An 18,224-nucleotide genomic window follows, 5' to 3' on the forward strand; every position below is an offset into this window, starting at 1 on the left:
CCCCACTTGCTTCTTTTTCAAAACTGTTTTAGCTATTGTTTCCTTTGCCTTTCCATGTAAATTTTAGAGTTATTTTGTCTACATCTACAAATAATCTTCCTGGGATTTTTATTGAAAGTTTGTTAAGTCTGTAGATAATTTTGGAGATAATTGATATCATTATGATGTTGGGTGTTTCAGTCTATGAACATGGTATGTCTCTTTGCTTATTTCAATCTTCGGTGATTACTTTCATCAGCACTTTGTAGTGTTCAACATTTAGATTATCTGCATGTTTTGTTAGATTTGTGCCTAAGTGTTTCATTTGTGGGGCAAGCAATTCTAAATAGTATTGGTTTACATCTTTTTTTCAGTTGTATATTTTTGGTCTATAGAACTATGACTGATTTCATTAACTTTTTATCCTGTGGCCTTCCTAAACTCACTTATTACAGGAGGGTTTGTTTGTTTGTTTGGTTGGTTTTTTTTTGTATATTATTTGGGATTATCTACATAGATACTCATGTCACCTACAAATAAGAATAGTTTCTTTTTTCTTTCCAATCTGACCAGTATGCTTTTCCTTGCTCTCTTCCTTTCTTTTTTCTTTTCTTTCTCCCTTCCCTTCCCCTTTATGCATTGGCTTGGACTTTCATCATGATGTTGAGTAGGAGAGGAGAGAGCAGATATTCTTGCCTGTTCTTAATCTTAGGGGGAAGATATTCAGTCTTTCACCATTAAATGGGATGTTAACTGTAGGTTTTCTGTAGATGTCTTTTATCAAATTGAGGAAGTTCCCTTGCAGTTCTCATTTACTGAGCTTTTTTATTGTGAATGGACATTGAATTTTGTCAAATGCTTTTTTTCATAATTGATATGATCATGTGTTTTTCTTTAGACTATTGATATGGTGGATGAAGTTCATTTATTCTCAAATATTGAATCAGCCTTGCATTCCTGGAAAACTCCATTTGTGGCATGCTCTTCTTTATATATCGGTGGATTCAGTTTGTGAATGTTTCGTTAAGAATTTTGTATTTAAGTTCATAGGGAATATTGGTTAGGACTATTCAGCTTATCTCTTACATGTTGGGTGAATTTGGGTAGTTTTTGGGTTTGAGGAATTGGTTCATTCTATCAGTTATTAAATTTGTGTACAGAGATTTGTTCCTGATAGTTTCTTTTTTATCCTCTCAATGTCTGGAGAATCTATAATTATTTTCCCTGTTTATTCCTGATATTGGTAATTTGTGCCTTCTCTCTCTTTTTGTCTTTTTCATTCTTGCTAGAATTTTATCAATGTTATTCATGTTTTTAGAGAACCATCTTCTGATTTTACTGATGTTCCCTGTATTTTGTTTCAGTTTCATTGGTTTCTGTTCTTACCACTTCCTGTTTCCTTCCTTCTGTTTGCTTTGGGTTTATTTTACTCTTCTATTTCTATTTTCTTGAAGTGGAAGCTTCTTTAAAATCTTTTCTCTTTTCTAAAATGGGTATTCAATGCTTTAAATGTCCCTCTAAATAATTTATCTGCATCCCACAGATTTTGATGCTATTTTTTCAAATGCATTCAATTCAAAACTATTATTTTCCTTATGATCTTGATTTTTATTTTATAGCTATCATTCTTCTTCATCCTAAAGTACTTCCTTTAGCATTTCTTATAATGTGATTCTGCTAGCAATAAACTCCCTAGCATTCATTTATCTGAAAATACCTATATTTCACCTTTTTTTTTTTTTTTGGAAGGATATTATCACTGGATATGAAATTCTAGGTTAACAGATTTTTTTCCTTCACCAATTTGAAGTATTGTTCCAATGTCTCTTGTTCTGCATACTTTCTTGTGAGAAGTTAGCTGTTTTTCTTATTGCTCTTCTCTTGTAGGGTTTCCTTCTCCCCACTGACTCTTTTTAAGATTGCCTCTTTATCTTTGATTTTCATCGGTTTGACCATGCTGTTCCTGCATGTATTTGTCTTTTTATTTTTCTTTCTTGGGGTTCATTGCATTTCTTGGATCAGTGTATTGATGTCTACCTCTAATTCACTGCACAGTTCTCCCTGGTGTGCCTCTCCCATACTGTGCTGCTCCATACTGCCTTTGATGGACCCCAGGGATGCCTCTAGATCCCCATAAAAATACTGTTGCCATGACCTGTAGATGGCTACAGGTCGCCTTAGCTGGGTAAAATTTTATTTGGGATGTTAGAATCCAGAGTGGAATTGCTGGCTGGCAAGGTTTGCCTATAGTAAATTTGACTGAAAATTGCCAGGTGGCCATATGGTGATAGGATAATCCTAAAGGGAGGAAAGAAAGATGGTGAGGAGAGAGGAGAGGGTGGGGAGAATTTCTGGAGCCTCATACTTGAGTGGGTGAGAGGGGCCAGTACCCACTGTGCAAGCAGAAAACTTAGCCAGGAATAGGAACAGTTCATCTTCAGAGAAGGGGGAGAAGTGGAGGTCTGGGCCAGATTCAGTAGATGACAGGAACTTGGGGAAATTTTCTGTGGCTTCTATATTCTTAGCGATATAGGAAACAACATGAGGGGCAGAAAGAGGTAGGAGGTATTGCCAGTTTAAAGAGAGGAAGGTATCAAGTAGCTATCTTGGCGACTGGGAGTGTGCACGACCAAGGCAATAGATTCCACTTTGGGGCAGTTTGCAGTTTGAGAGTGAGCAGTGCTTCTGGGAGAGGCCGGGCATGGAGCAGGCCCAGAAAAGTGCTCTGCAGGCTCAGGTAGCAGTGCTCCATGCCCGGCGCCATCCTGGGCTCCACAGGCACAGGGTGGGCAGTGCAAAGGGGCTACAGATCATCATGTACTCACTGTTTTGTGGGGTGCCTGGGGAGGTGGGGGTGGACTCACTGTTTTGTGGGGTGCCTGGGAAGGTGGGTGTGGTGGAAAGGTCTGTAATTATATGATCAGACTGCTCAGCAGGTGTAGGTACTCAGTGTTTCTCTGTCTATAGCTCTATTTTGTATTACAGAAGTGATGCATGCCACACCAAAAAAAAAAAAAAAAAAAAGATAAATAAAATAGTAAAGACCACCTGAAATGTAACTCCTGCCACGCAAGGGGCAGCTGGGGTTAACATTTGGATGTTTTATTATTAGAGAAAGGGGCTCATCCCTGCCCAATGGGCTCTTGAGGTCTGACCTCCTGTCCAATGTGAGTAACACCCCCCACCAAATGCAGCCAAGCAGCAGTGCATTAGGCTGAATGGGCCAAGAAGGGTCACCTCCCGTTCCTGGTAGAAGTCAGGGAGGACTACATGGACGAGGTGATCATGAACTGGGTTTTGAATGTCGAGGGTCCCTTGAGCCTGTCTTGCTGTCTTTATCCCTTCCACCTTCCCTTATTCAGTGTCTCTCAAGGACAGAGCCAGCTCCCAGCCTCTGTCCCACTGTGTGGCTGACAGGGTGAGCATGCTCAGGTGAGATGAGTGGGGAGGGCCCACTCTGTATGAGGAGCAGGGAGGCAGAGTGGCCTGAGCGTGCTGCTCCACAGGAGCTCCTCCATTTGTCCAGTGTGCAGCCTGTGTGGCCATACACAGTAGTCATGCAAGGTGAGTCCCTCTACCCCTGACATCAGCCCATGGCCTGGCACCCCACCTTTGGTGAGATGGAGAAGGGGGGCTACATGTCCCACCATCCTGGATCTGTGTCCTCTTCCAGATAGCAGCGACATTGAGGTGGAGCTATCCATGGTGCGCCACCAGCCAGAGGGGCTGGAGCAGCTGCAGGCACAGACCAAGTTCACCAAGAAGGAGCTGCAGTCCCTATATAGGGGCTTCAAGAATGTGAGTGATGCCCACCCCTCAAGAGAGGCCCTGACACATCCAGCCCTTTTGTCCCTGGCTCCAGAAAGGGGGATTCTGCCCCCTGGCAGTCCTTCTAGAAACTTTCGTGGCATAGCAAATATCCCAGGGCCTTGATGAAGCTCATATTGTGTGGGAGACCTATGTGGGCAGTGTGTGGGCCAAGCCCCGGAATCAGTGTTCTGAAGGCCCCATGCTCCTTTCTGTGCATCTGTGTGCTGGCACAAGGGAGGGATGTACGGAGGGACCAGACTGGCCTGAGGGCCCCCACCTACCACCGCCCCTGCTTTGCTCCACCCAACCAGCAGGCTTTTCCTGGGCGCCCGGTGGAGCCCAGCAGAGCCCTGGACAGCAGGTATCCCTCAGAGGGCAGAGTCAGGGCGCGGGGCTGGGGTGGCCCAGGCTGCTGAGGGGGTGACTTCCTGCCGCAGGAGTGTCCCTCGGGCCTGGTGGATGAAGATACCTTCAAACTCATTTACGCACAGTTCTTCCCTCAGGGAGGTGAGTCTGAGGCCAGCCCCCCTGCCCCGTCTCCCCGCTCTTCCTGAAGCCCCAGCTTTGTCCCTGTGGCAGTTCTGCAGAGGGTGGGTGTCCCTTTATGGGGAGGGACCCTCACCTCCACCTCTATGCTCCCCCCACCACTTGCCTTCTGGAGGCCTGCTGCTGCCTCTATCCCATTGGAAGGGGGACCCCAGCTCAAGACACAGGTGGACCCCCAGTGGGGCTGTCTGGGGAAAGGGCCTGACTATCAGAGGCCCCAACACGCCCCAACCAGTGCACTTGCTTCCCCAGATGCCACCACCTATGCACATTTCCTCTTCAATGCCTTCGATGCTGATGGGAATGGGGCCATCTGCTTTGAGGTAGGTCTCTGTTGTACCCTCCCATGTATCCCTCTGCCCCGATGCCACACCCTCGGGCCGTCTAGAGGGTCGGGCATGATCCTGGTGTGCACGCTCCAGTGTGTCCCCCAGGGAACGGGTAGACTGTACAGTACTTGACTGGCCCTGGGTCTAACTATGACATCAGTGAAATTTCGTTTTGCTGTCTGGCCACCCTAGTCCCAGCCTTGTCTTCCAATCCAGCCCCACTGAACCCAGGGAGCTACGAAGGCACCCCGAGGTGGTAGTGACCCAGGGTGAATTAGCATCTGAAAAGGAGGCAGGGCTGCACTCACAGATCTGTGCTACTGTGGGGTTCCAGGCACCCAGCCCCAGAACTCACTCCCTTTGTCAGAAAACAGAGCACCTGGCCTGAGCAGGCTCCTGCCATCCCAGCCAGACACTAAATGAGCCTGCATCCCCTACAGCGCTGCCCAGTAGGGCCTCGCCTGGCTCTGTGTGGGCGGCCATGGGCCCCACCCAGGCCGGGCCACAGGATCATTTGAAGGAGGCATATTTGCAGCCCAGGCCCCTAAAAATAGCTGCAGGTGAAAAACTGAAACCTCTTTGGGGAGGAAAACCATGCTGAGAACCAGGCGTGATCGATAACCACTTGGCCCAAGGGCAGTGACAGGAAAGCCACAGGGCCAGCAGGCCGCTCAGAAAGCCCCCGGATCAGCCAAGGGGATGACGGCAACTCTAATAACTTGTCCTCACACTGCTGCATTCCTCTTTCGGTGCCGGCCCACCCAGCGGTGTACTGACACACAGCCTGGGTGACCAAAGGGCCTGCCCTCCGCAGCCACACTCTTAGGGCTCATGTGCGCGTGTGAACCTGCAGCGTTTTCATGTTTTTTATTTTCAGTGATACCTGCACACAGTAAAAATCCAATCAGTGCAGAGGAGTGAACAGGGAAAACTCATTGTACCCCCCGGCCCCTCCTCTGGGACCAGTTTCTGCAGCTCCTTCCCAAGGCACCTGAGACACCTGGGAGTGAAGAGTGGAAAGGACTCTAGTATAACGGGCCCAGCAGGACATTGTGGGTTGTTACTCCTGTTCTGAAACCAGAGGCTCAAACTGCTCAGCAGGGCCCCAGTGTGTCCAAGTGGGTGTCAGGAAGGTCTAGTTACCATCCTGGAGTCAACACTTTCAGTCTCTCAAGGGAGGGGTCTTGTGGTCCCTTTAAGGTGGTAGGTGGTGGCTCTTTGGTGGGGGTGCTGTCAGTGGCTGAGCTGAGGGTGCTGGTGCTGAAGCCCTCTGCCTGGCACCTTCTCAGAAGGTTGTCCCCTCTGGAGTCATCCTGAGCCTTCCACGTGCTTCTCTGCATGTGAAGTTAATCCTGTGGTTTCACATGGTGTTTGTCTGCCATGAGGACCTTGTTCTTGATTTCAGTGTCTGCTCTTAGGAAGGCTTTGTCATGAAGGGAGGAGGGCATGTATCTCCCCAGGGACCTTCTATGCAGCAGGGCACCATCCTGGCTATCCCCAGGCCAGGAAGGGTCCTGACAGGCTGGGGTGACACTCGGCCCCCTCATGGCCTCAGACTCTGCATGCTCTGAAAATGGAAACTCAGGTCAATTTATAGGTACCTACAGTGATCCCAATTCTTCTGTATATTCTTGAGAGACAAGACCCATATTAATTAAAATTCACTGATATGGGAAAATATTGTAACTTCCCTGCCCTCACCAAAAAGACTCAGAACAGACTGGGAAAGCCAGCAGACCTTAGCGTTGCCCCGTGGAGGTGCGGTCCCACATTCTCCCTCAGGGCCTGCCTCCTGCCCTGGTCCTCCTTGGTCTTCTGGGGTGTGCCACAGGAAGAAGCCTGGGGCTGGCCCCCTGGCAGGCACAGACAATGCTGCACACAGATGCAGTTCAGGGCCTTGCTAATTCGCCTCATTCATCATGCTGGGGCGGCTGCTCTTGGAGAGTTATGACTGGTGTGCGTCTTAAAGAGGCTGTGGTTGCCTCTGCCTTACCTCTGCCTGCAGTGACTCACTCCCAGAGCCACTGATCACACAGGGTGTGCCTTGAGCAACCTGCAGTCACAACTCTGGTCCTACTCCTGGGCTGAGCTGCTGCTCTGTGCTCTACCTGGTGCCCCTCGTGGGCACTCTGGGGCGTTGGGAAACTGAGGCCTCTCTGCATCACTATGTCACTTGTAGGAACCCTTCACTCTACCTAGGCTCTGCCTCAGGGACAGCCACAGAGCAGGACTGTGGATGTGATAGGCTTCATACACCTCAGATTTAAGAGGAAGGAGTCACATACAACTAGTGACAGTCTCATATGCAGCTGTGCTGTGTGGGGCTAGCAGTTTAGAACTAGCAAGCTGCTGGGCTTGGGGTCATCTGTATTTTTGAGGACAGGCTAGTGACTACACAGGGCACATTGCCACCCGCCTCTCTCCTGGTTCTGTCATTACTATACTACACACATTTAGGGACACTGTATGGGGACATTTGTTGGTTGTGGTGGTCCGCAAGGGCTTCCACACTTCAGGCCGAGGTCTGTGAAGACAAGAGAGGAGGACAGTGGTACCCTCTCATGGCCCACACAAGAAAACAGTCCTACGTGGGACCCCATATTTTTGCCTCCCACTGGGAAAGCCTGTCAGACCCCAGAGAAGAGTGATGTGAACTCAGGGATGCTGTGAGTCTTCACGACTAAGTAAGTCACAGACAAGCTTCAGTGATGACCTCACCCCCAACTCAGGCCCCCAAGGACTCTCATGTGGTTTCTCCTTGATATGAGCATTCTTTCATTTTCTTTACTTAAAACACACATGACTTAAAGCGTCCTATAGGTTGCAGGGTGTACCTTGGAAAACAGCAGTTAACACCTCTCGCACCTAAGGAGTCAACCTTCTCCTGTTTTAGCTGATTGTCACTCTTTGCCTCCGTGACTCCCAGTGGCAAGCCTCTACTCCTTCTTGCCTATCCGGTCTTAGCCATGCCTGTGGGCATCTGCCATGGTGGCAAGGGCTCAGGCCTCCCGTGCACACACTTTCCCAAGCCCAGCTGCATTGGACATGGACTCACAGTTTACCCTGACTGTGGGGGTTTGAGCCCAGGGAGCCACGCGGTAAATTGTGGCAGTGCTCTGCTCTCCTGCACGTGTTCTTCTTTTGCCTGCCATTGACAACTGCCCTGAGTTTTCACTTGCCTGGTGTCTGTGACCTCAGCATTAACTCAGCCCCAGGCCCTTCTCCAGTCATCTGAATGGACACCTCCTGGAGGACGCCTCCCCAGCCTCCCGGCTCCCTCATCCTTTGGGACGGAGCACCATCTGGGGACCTCTTCCCCTCTCTCCTGCACTGGGTCTCCTGGTTCCCGGATCCCGTCACCTTCCTCTGTGTTGCTTTACTCTCTCTTTTCAGGGGCATGTCTTCCAGCAGCTTCCTAGGAAAGAAAGAGTATGTAGGAGGTAATTCTGAGCATTTGGATGTCTGGGAGAGTCTTCATTCTGTTCTCACTCTTGCTTGACAAGTTGTGTGGGACCAGAGCCACAGTGGGAAGCTGTGCTCCTTGGGAATGGTGGCCATCATGCCGCTGGCTTCCTGCCCCAGTGTTGCTTCAGAAGGTCAAGCCTACTGATCCCTGACCCTGTGCACGGGACTTGATTCTGTTTTTCTCTTTGGTTTTGCTTTTCTCTCTGGAAGCCTGTAGGATGTTCTTTGCGGCTAGTTTTCTGAAATGGCATCAGGATATATGCCTACAGGTGAGCTGTTTGCAGGTATGCATGAGGCCTCGGCAGACCCTGGGCATGCATGGCCTTCTGTTGTGGGAAATCTCCCCTAAATTCTTGACCTGCTTTCCCTGAGTCCTCGCTTCCTCCTGGTGCCCGTGGAGTGGGCCTCTATCCTCATTCCTCTCCTATTTCCAGCTCTGCCTTCCCCCTACGTCATGGAAGATTCCACTTGCTTCTCCAACTCTTCTTCTAAGTCTGTCGTTTTGCTTTCTTATTTTTAATTCCCAAGAGCTCTTTCTTGTCCTCAGTGATTTCTTTTTTATGGCATCCTATTCTTATTTTAGGGATGTCAGATTTTTAATCTCCAAATCTAATAGTTTTTGTTAAGGTTTTTTTCTCCTGTAATAATTTTTGTCTCTTCTAAATTGCTTTTCTCTGTTTCCTTCAGGCTCTTTTGTGATACAGGTTTCCTCAGAACCAGAAAGTATAAAACTTGAATGAGGTCTAAGCCCTGTGGTATATAGTTCTGTCGCTCCACCATCCACCACCCTCTGCCTTTCTGGGACAGGCCTCCTCTGCTCCCCTGCTTTCAGAATATCTTGCAAGGACCCCACAGGGCAGGGAGGCTTGACCTGCAAGCTTCCAGGAATGGAGGGAAAGGCTTGTGTCCCACCAACTGTTAGTACACAAAGTTGACTTTTCTCCATGGAAGCTGTTGGAATGTCCTTGTCTTGTCACATTAGTAATCAATTATCCATCACACTCAGAGTTTTGTTCTGAATCAGAATTGAGCACTGTTAGTTTAGCTTTTGAAACTGAAAGTTTTCAAGCACCCTGACATGCAAATACTGGTAAACTACAAGTCGAGAGTCGAGTCGGCAGCCGTCCGTCTCGAGAAACGATGGTGTAGCTTCTTAAGAGTCTATCTGCACCGCCGAGAATGGTTGTGCAGTCCGACTTGGGAGTGACACGGTATCTGTCTCCTCCCGTGTTGAATCGACATCTTGCGATGACGCTGGAGTGTCCTCTCCAGTGAAGCTGAAGCTACAGAGCCTGGGCAGGGTGATATGGAGGGTCTGCTGTTGCCCATGCAGCAGACCCCCCCTCTCTTCACAGCTGAAGGATCCAAGGGAAAGACGGAGTCAATACAGCTTGGCTTCAGGTGCGCCGCAGGAGTTGCCAGTGTTGACTACAACGTTAAACCGCCTTAGGGACTCCGGCTCCGGATTTTCTGTTGGGGTTTACTCCCTTAGCCTTTCCCCTGAAGAGGTATGCCACAAGGCAGTGGAGGTTTTTTGGAATTAGAGTTTTCCTTCTCTGATGTGCCCTGACTGGAAGATCGAACCAGCGACACTTAGCTCGCAGGCCGACGCTCAATCCACTGAGCCAAACCAGCCAGGGGGATAAACTACAAGTATGGTACCCCTTTTATGAAAGAGTGCCTCCTGGGATCCTCCATCATAGCGTTATGGTCTGAGACACCATATGTTTGTGTCTTTACTTGAGAAGATCAGTAACACTCACACATCCATGCGTGCACACATGCATGCACTCAGACACACATGCATACACACATTGTCAACCTGATAGACACCACCTGCATGCTCTGTAATGGAAGGTCCTCTCCTCTAAACTGTGGATTCACTGGAAGCCACACAGTGAACTGGAAATAGACTCTGCAGTCCGACTGTCACTCCTCACCTTCCTTTCCTCCCAGGACTTTGTGGTTGGCCTCTCCATCCTCCTTCGAGGAACAGTCCAGGAGAAGCTCAAGTGGGCCTTTAACCTCTATGACATTAATAAGGATGGCTACATCACCAAAGAGGTATGTGGCGACTGGGGCGTGGCCATCTGCCCTCCACTCCCCACCCAGACCAGGTGCGGGGTAGCCACCAGGGAGCTCCGGGTCCTGGGCCCCTGTGTGCAGGGAGTGTGAGGCTGTGTGCCCCTCACCACACGTCTCAATCCAGGTCAACAAGTGTCCTAGGATCATCTCTTCTCACAGGAGGGCCTGGAGAAGCCTAGGGTGGGGCTGGCCTTGGCTCCCACCAGTCAAGGGTCAGTGTGGTCCCATAAGATATGGAAGGCCCTCACCACATGGGGTGACAGCTGGGTTCTTCTGGCCCAAACAATTTTTTGTATATGAAATAGTTGCTACAGTTTCAAATTTTGGAGACAAAAATCTATCTCCAACTTCTTTTGGAGAGTCAGAAGCTGTCACTGGGCAGAGCTGATGGGGCCCCTCCTTCACACTCATACCTGCCATGGAGATGCTCTCCACTCATGGATGCAGCCTCTGCCCCTCAGGTCCTTTCACCCTCTCCCCATTCCTGCAGCTGAACTCATGCTAGCCCCTCCACCCCCTCCAGGAGATGCTGGCCATCATGAAGTCCATCTATGACATGATGGGCCGGCACACCTATCCCCTCCTGCGGGAGGATGAGCCTCTGGAGCACGTGGAGAGGTTTTTCCAGGTAAGCGCTCCAGTCTGGATGTGCAGGGAAGAGCAGCTGGAAGAGCAAGGGACTCTTGCTCAGGGCACCTTGGGCAAGCCACTCCCCTCTCTGACCCTCCCCCTCCCACAAGGAGGTTAAATAGGCATCCCACTCTGCTTGTTGTCAGGATCAGAGGAGCAAATTAAAATGCCATCTCCACTCCTGATCGGCTGAACCTTGGCTCAGGGAAGGCTGAGTGAGGCTCATAGATTGCAAGGCAGCTCACATCTTAGCCAGTGTTCTGGTGCCTTCCAAGAGCTCCCCCAGCTCCTCCAGGGAAACTGTCTGCAAGAGGAGAGGGATTGGAGTGACTTCTCTCTATGTCCATGAGACATGTGGCCTTCTTGTGCTTTAGTCACTCCATCTGCCCTGGTTGCCTATCAGGGTGCATTCCAGGGAGTGTAAGCCCAGGAGGATGTCAGAAGCAGCTCAAGGTGGGAGAGGCTGGGGAGGGCACTGTATGTGGCTGGGATCCAGTGTAACGGACAGAAGGGACAGGTTGGGGTGGAGGAGGCCCAACAGTCCACATCCTCAGGCCTGGGGCAGGGACTGTCCCTGGTGAGACACAGACTCACCAAGGGCATGACTTGGGTTGCAGAAAATGGACCGGAATCAGGACGGGGTAGTGACCATTGATGAGTTTCTGGAGAGCTGTCAGAAGGTAGGTGTCCTTGGGAGCTGAGAACACTGAGTGTCCTGCCCCTGCCAGTCCTCAGGCCACTCCCCACCTCCAGGCTCCACTTCCCTGCTTTCATCTGAACCCATCTCCTCCCTGTGCTCCTGCCAGCCACAGCCCCCTTGGGCACACTGTACCTCCCTTGTGTGCTTTGAATTAGAGGCCGATATGGGGCCAACAGGGGAATGATGGGGCAATGTGGCCTTGAGCAGGGTCACTCGAGAACAGGCACCTGGAGCCTCCTCAGCTTCGCTGACCCTCCTCTGCAGAGCACTCTTGGGGTGGGGGTGGGGGGTGGGGCAGAGCACGGGGCCTCTGCCATTTGCCTCGCTCCCAGAGCAATCTTGGCCTCCATCTAGGTGAGCAGCCAGGAAGGTTTGTCCTTCAGTGAGTTAGCTGATCCCAAGTGGGCTGCACTTAGGCCATGGGGCCAAAGACAGACTGTGCCTGATCAGTATCCCATAGCCCAGGGACAGAGACAGCAGTCCCTTTGAAATGAATTCCGGGTCCCTGCGGAGAATCTGCTCAATGTGGCCAGAGATGGGCACTGCCCTGACCTGGCCTCTCATCCCCTCTCCACACAGGATGAGAACATCATGAGCTCCATGCAGCTGTTTGAGAACGTCATCTAGGACACATGGGGTATCGCCAAGTGGCCATTGCCACCACCTCAATCCTGCCAGGAACAGCCTCCATGAGAAACATTTTTCTAATATATATGCAAAAAGTGAACAGTTTCCTCCAGACACACACAAACACATGCCATTCCTCTGGGCTATCAGAGGGGGACCGGGGTCAGGGAGGGACAGCTTCTGGTTGGGAGCTGGGTCCCAGTGACATGAGCCACACTCCCCCAGCCAGCCCTGTCCCAGGCCAGTGGGGGGAAGCTGCCTGTGGGGCAGACTCGTGGAAGAACAGTGTGTATGGCTGCTGGCTGCTGGGTGTGAGCAGGGAAGTTCTCAGCTCTCCTGCAGAGGAGGGTGTGTCTCCAGAGCAAAGGCCCGTCCTGTGTGAGCCCAGTCGCCTCCTCCACCTGCCGCCCTTCTGTCCCACCACCCATCAGCCAGGCTCTGGTCTCCTTGTTCCCCAGCCATTCCCAGCCCACTGATCACACTCCCAGAATGCCCCTCACCGCTGGACCCTGGAGGGGCAGCTAGGGATCAAGGAAAGAAGTGATGGTGGAGGCAGAGCCTGCTGCTTCCTCCGGGAAAGGATTGCAGGGTGAGCTCTGCTGCAGGGATGAGGGACCACTGGGCCATGCTGTCCCTGCATCCCAGGAAGGGGGCCCTTTAAGCTCAGGGTTGAGTTTCCTGGTAGAGAATGTGAGGGGGACTGTCAGCTGACTCCACTAGAGGGGAGAAGTTCTCCCCACTTGCCTGGCTCAGTGGGGACGGAGTAGTGGAGCTGCCACCACCCCTCAGGCTCTAAACTGTTCATCCCAAGGGCATTATAGGGCCTGAGAAGGGGTCACATGGCTCAGACACTGGCAGCTCAGGAGCCCGGGTGGTGAGTGAGCCTAGGAAGGGCTTCGTGGTCCCTCTCTCTCAGCCTCGCAGTTTGGCTGAGCCTCCCTTCCGGTTAGGGTCCTGAAGCAGTGTTGCTGCCCCTCCACAGAGGCTCACCCTGACCCCATACAAAAAGCACAAGCAGCTCTAGCAGCTCAGGTTGAGCCCACAAGGGGAGCTGAAGGCACTGCTTTTCCCAGAAGAGGCCCTCCTGGTGGGCTGAGACGTGGGTCCCAGTATCCCTGATACAGGTGGTCTGGGGAAGGAACCTGGGGTCAGTTCTGTGCCTCAGAGCAGTGGGGGTTCAAAGCCCACCCCCAGTCCAGCTCACCAACATTCAAAAGCACAAACCCCAGGACTCTGCTTGTCTGGATTCTGCTCTGGGGATGTGGCCAATGTCCACCTGAGGCCAGAGAGAGCAGTGAGGGCTGAGGGGCTTGAGGTTGGTGGCAGGTTCACAAGGGCTTCCAGGAGATGGAGATGACTGCCCCTGCCTGCTCAGGCGGCACAGGCCCTGCCGGGGAACATTCTCAAACACATTCCATTGGCTACCACCCCATCTGTGCTTAGCCTGGCCCCAGGGTGAGCAAGACCTTGCGAAGCAGGGTGGGATGGCAGAGGCTGTGGAGACTGGCCTGGCTTGGCCATGGGGACTCCTTGGCACCCACAAGTGGTCCTCTCCTTGGAGTTGCACTGACACCCCGTCTCCAGTCTGACTGGGGAGGGGTCCCTCTCTCCCCCTCCAGGAGGGCATCAGCTTTCCCTGGCTCAGGGATCCTCCTCCCTGCCCCCCAGCTTGATCCTCCCAGCTGGTGTAGCTCTGCTTCTCTGGCCCAGGCCATAAGAGAGGGTCACTACTGTTCCCCTGTCCCCCTTGGCCTCGGCCAGATTGGCTGTCTTCCAGCCAGGAGAGGATTGTCTCCCATGCTGGGACGTGGACTGGCCGCATGTCTGCATGGCAGAAGTGTCTCCCTTGGGCACGCCCCAGGAGGGTGGTTCCTGTTCTCAGCGCCCACCAATATTCAGTCCTGTATATTTTAATAAAATAAACTTGACAAAGGAGAGGGACTCTTCTTGGCTTTATCCTGATTGTGAATTTTGATTTGGCTCCTCCCATCTCTGCTGTTATCCATGGCTCCTGCCCAGCGCTATGCTGGCAAGTGTTTAACATGCCTTGAATTGTAGCATTTGTCAATTTCCATGCTGGATTTCAAGATCATAACACGATGTCACTAAAGACAGAGTTGGGATGCGATGACCACAGTTAGAAGCCTTTATGAGAAAAGCCAGCCAGCAGGCAGGGTACCTTCTTAAGGTGCCATTTATATTTTATTCCCAGATCATTTTTCTTTACCAGTTCCAGGAAGTATTTTCTGCATGTCCCCTTGGCTGGAGGGTACAGGTCACAAGGCAGAAACAAAATTTGCCTGATGATGTCTCTTTCCTGCTTTTTGTTTTCAAAGGTGTAAGTAAGTTCAGTAAGGGTTATGTCACGGGAGGAACAAGAAATGAAAACCTGGAGGGAGGAGCAGAAGGGGGGCCACCAACTTGGGGATAGAGAAGAGGTACGTTCTGGGTAGTCTTCAAGGGTCATGTGGCATAATCACAGTGATGCAGACCTAAGCCTTCATGGGTCACCAGCTGTGACTGGTGGGCATCTCAGCAGTAGCCAGGAGGGAAGATGACAGGACCCCCTTCCACCACCACACACAGCAAAAGTTCAGTGCTTTAGAATGAGTTGAGAACCTGAGCTCGAGGACCTTGGCACAATCCGGGCTGTCTGGGGTGGGATGACCTGCATTTTCCATGGGCTGGCCACTAATGAGGAAACTGAGCTGAGACCTCTCAGCCATTAGAGTTGAGTCAGGGCTTAGATCCAGGATGGTGACTCCAGGCTGAATGTAAGCACTGAACCACCCACTCCATGATGGGCCACAGAGCTCAGAGTAAGGAAAGTCCATCTATCTACCACCCATCCACCCCCACTCACCCCCGTCCATATATTTGTACGTCTGTGTCTCACTCATCTGCTCAGCACTTTCCTGATCCAGACACTCAATGCAGAGGGGGAAGCTGGTTTATGCTCTCTGCGGCTAGATGGCAGTGAGGGGTCTAGAATGATCCCTGGGCTCAGGGTCAGGAGACCTTACTCCTGATCTGGGCCATAAAACTCATGTAGTCTTAGACAAGTCTCTCTCTCTCTCTCTCTCTCTCTCTCTCTCTCTCTCTCTCTCTCTCTCTCTCTTTCTCTCTCTCTCTCTCTGATTCTTGGTGTAGGGAAAAAGGAGGGAACACTCCCCATCTCATTCTAAAATCTGGTATTACCAGGATTAAAAAAAAAGTCATGGGTAGGATAAGAAAGAAGAATTATGGGACATTCTCAACTATAAACAAAAATGTAGGGGGGGATTGTTGGGAGAGGGGAGTAAAGGGAAAAAAATTGGAACTATTGTAACAATATAATCAATAAAATATATTTTAAAAATGTGAAAATCATAATATTAGTAACTTATTTCAACAATGTAAGTTATATATACAAGATATATGTAACAAATGACAGATTTGGGTTTATCCTAGAAATGCAAGATTTAACATTTAAAAATATAAGTACTTTAGCATCCAATAACATGGAGTATCCAGGAATCTGTGTTACTCCTTCCACTGAAAACAACACAAAACCTGGTCTCACCTGGGTCAGCGACAGTTGCATGGACTGTCCGAACCAGCTGGTCATAAAAGGAATGTGCAGACTCTAGCTGCCTACAGAGTGAACTCAGCTGGGTTCTGAGATTGGAGAGGAAAGTGGGATACAGGCGGGGCTCAATCTGCACAGGGAGGGAGCTTACAGCTGGTGCCAGAGCTAGCATGGCTCTGTCCCTACATAGGGCCAAGATGAGGGGATCTGGAAGAAACTCTCCATCCACCTCTCCCACACCCTGCCCACTTACATAGGGAAATTGCATTTATCTCAAAGGGAAGATACAGGTCTAGTTAGCTTTGTCCAGCATTGAAAGATCCTGGAGAAGGGGCAGTGTAATGGGAGTGGGCCTGGCGGGAGGCCTCATGTGGCCCTGGAAGGTATTCAGGCTCCTGAGCGGGCACCTAAGCGTAGCCCTCTCTTGGGCTGTGGTGGCCCCAGTCAGGAGACTGTTCAACCCACAAACTCCCCCTGATGGCTCCCGATTGCTGAGGGCCATAGGTGCTAGAACTGGGCTCCCTGCCATCTGCTGGGTACCTTTTTGTTCTGTCTGTTTCTTGACCAGGAAACCTCAGCTGGACTCTAACTCAGCAGCCCCAGCCCTGCCTATCTTTGCTCTCGCACCCGGACTCAGGCACAGGGCCCCTCTGCTCAGCTCCCTTGGCTGGCTTTGAAAATTCTCAAACTGTTGTGTGGATGCAGGATCTACATTTACCCCACCCCTCTGCCTGAGGTGGCCCTTCCTTTTTCCCTCAGCAATAAAGGCCTTCAGGAGCTTCTCTCATGACATCCCAGGGCATCATGGGGGCACTGAGCAAGGTCAGCTGGTGGGCCACCAGTCTGCTGCCTCTCTAGCATTCTCTCTCTTCTGGTGGTAGCCCCCAGTATCTCTCTGAGCATCACTCCCCCTCTCTACCCAGGAAGTCTGGGCCCTGCCTCCAAGACCAGCCCCAAGTCCATTGTACATGGCTTTCCTGATCAGAGTAAATGGTTGAGGGTGGACACCTGGAGGCAAGGAGGCCCAGGGAGAACCAAGCCTGGAATACTGGGAAAGGCTCTACCCTCTCACATCTGAAGCTTCAGGGACGTGAGTCCTGGGGCCAGTGCTGCCATTTTGTCACTGCAGGAGCCACGGGAATGAAGCCGGAGCAGAAGAAGGGCTGCTTGAGGGTGGGGGACAGGGTTCAGCCCTTGAGCTCTAAATCAAAGTGTACCTTAAGCAAGGCCCTCCCACTCTCTAGATTCTTCACTTCTATGAGCCATTCATAGGATCCCCTGCCCCCAACATTCCACTGGAAGCTAGTTAGAACTGGGCAATCTGGAACTCTTAGCTGAAAAATGCTCCACTGCTACAGCCCTTAATGTCAAGCTCAGCTGTGGGGTAGAACATGCTTTCCAGATGTCAGTGAGACCTGGTGGCGGAGGGGGTTTGGCAGGGCCAACATGCCCAGTGCTGTCTCTGCCTGCCAGGCTGTGGGTCTCTTGCCAGCAGGAGCCATGGTATTCACTCCTGCAGACCCAGGATGGCCCTGCAGCTGGCACATGGGGGAGGGCGTGGTCAATAATGTTGCTGAACCCAAGGTAGGGAAGGAGCCGCTGCTGTGGAGCAGACAGCCCAGAGTGAGTCTGCTGGGTCATGGGCCAGCTTGGGAGGCATCAGGGTCAAAGTCTGTTTGAAACATGTGAGCTGCACTGTCGGGCACATCCTTCTGAACACCCACCCCCACCTCACCCCAGCATAGCCCTTTTCCATCCATTTTCCTTTCTTCAGCAATTCTAGCTGTATCCCATTCCCTGGAGCTTAGCTAATGAAGCCAGGTGGTGCTTTTTGAAAAATCACCAAATACAGTAAAACATCAGAAAGTAAAAATAAGGCCTCACAGAGCAGGCCATCAGTCAGTCCCAGACTGCCAACTGCCAGCCAACTAAGATTGTGAAATCCTCAAGGCCCCTTCACACCAGTTCTCACAAGTGGAGAACCCATTTGTCCATTTTGTTTCTCTTGGTAGAGCAGGTTGGTGCTTCGGTGAAACTTATACCTTTCTCTTTGGCTTCCTTCTTTTTCTGACCATTTCCTCCACAGGTTTCAGGAAGCTATTTCAGCTCTTATGGGTGCTTATATGTTCACTCAATATATACATTAATTCCCTTGGCAAGAATCTTGGCCCTTAACTTATTTGTTTGTGACAATGCCAACAGCACGCTGAGTGACACTGCAGACTCTTGCTTGTCTGCCATGGGAACATCTGTGGGTGCTCCTTTTTGAACAGTCCCTATTCCCTGATGTCTACGGTATGCATATCATGTCCAAAAAACAACTCCATGTTTAGAGAACACAGAATGGGTGCCTCTCCTCTTTCCTTTTGTGTTGGTAATTTTGACCTCTTCTCTTTCCCTTTGTGTTGGTTGGTGCTGTTTTCAAATTCAGTAACCTTTTCCTCTGCAATGCTGAATCTGCCATTAACCCATCTAGTGCATTTTT

At 50.9% G+C, this 18,224-nt stretch overlaps 1 protein-coding gene across 2 annotated transcripts in view; it reads left to right on the top strand.

Moving 5' to 3' along the window:
* KCNIP3 (potassium voltage-gated channel interacting protein 3) overlaps positions 1–14,127 on the top strand; it is a 64,322-nt gene extending 50,195 nt beyond the window's left edge. For both annotated transcript variants that reach the window (XM_090281778.1, XM_090281779.1), the window contains 7 exons: positions 3,653–3,777; positions 4,227–4,296; positions 4,588–4,658; positions 10,086–10,193; positions 10,738–10,842; positions 11,462–11,524; positions 12,124–14,127. In XM_090281778.1, coding sequence (XP_090137904.1) covers positions 3,653–3,777; positions 4,227–4,296; positions 4,588–4,658; positions 10,086–10,193; positions 10,738–10,842; positions 11,462–11,524; positions 12,124–12,171 — 590 coding nt within the window. In that variant the 3' untranslated portion in view covers positions 12,172–14,127. The remainder of the gene's footprint in view (positions 1–3,652; positions 3,778–4,226; positions 4,297–4,587; positions 4,659–10,085; positions 10,194–10,737; positions 10,843–11,461; positions 11,525–12,123) is intronic.
* Positions 14,128–18,224: the final 4,097 nt, after the last annotated feature.

Source organism: Furipterus horrens, unplaced genomic scaffold (assembly GCF_987537825.1).
Source record: "Furipterus horrens unplaced genomic scaffold, mFurHor1.1.pri manual_scaffold_6, whole genome shotgun sequence".
In the NCBI taxonomy this organism is placed as follows: Eukaryota; Metazoa; Chordata; class Mammalia; order Chiroptera; family Furipteridae; genus Furipterus; species Furipterus horrens.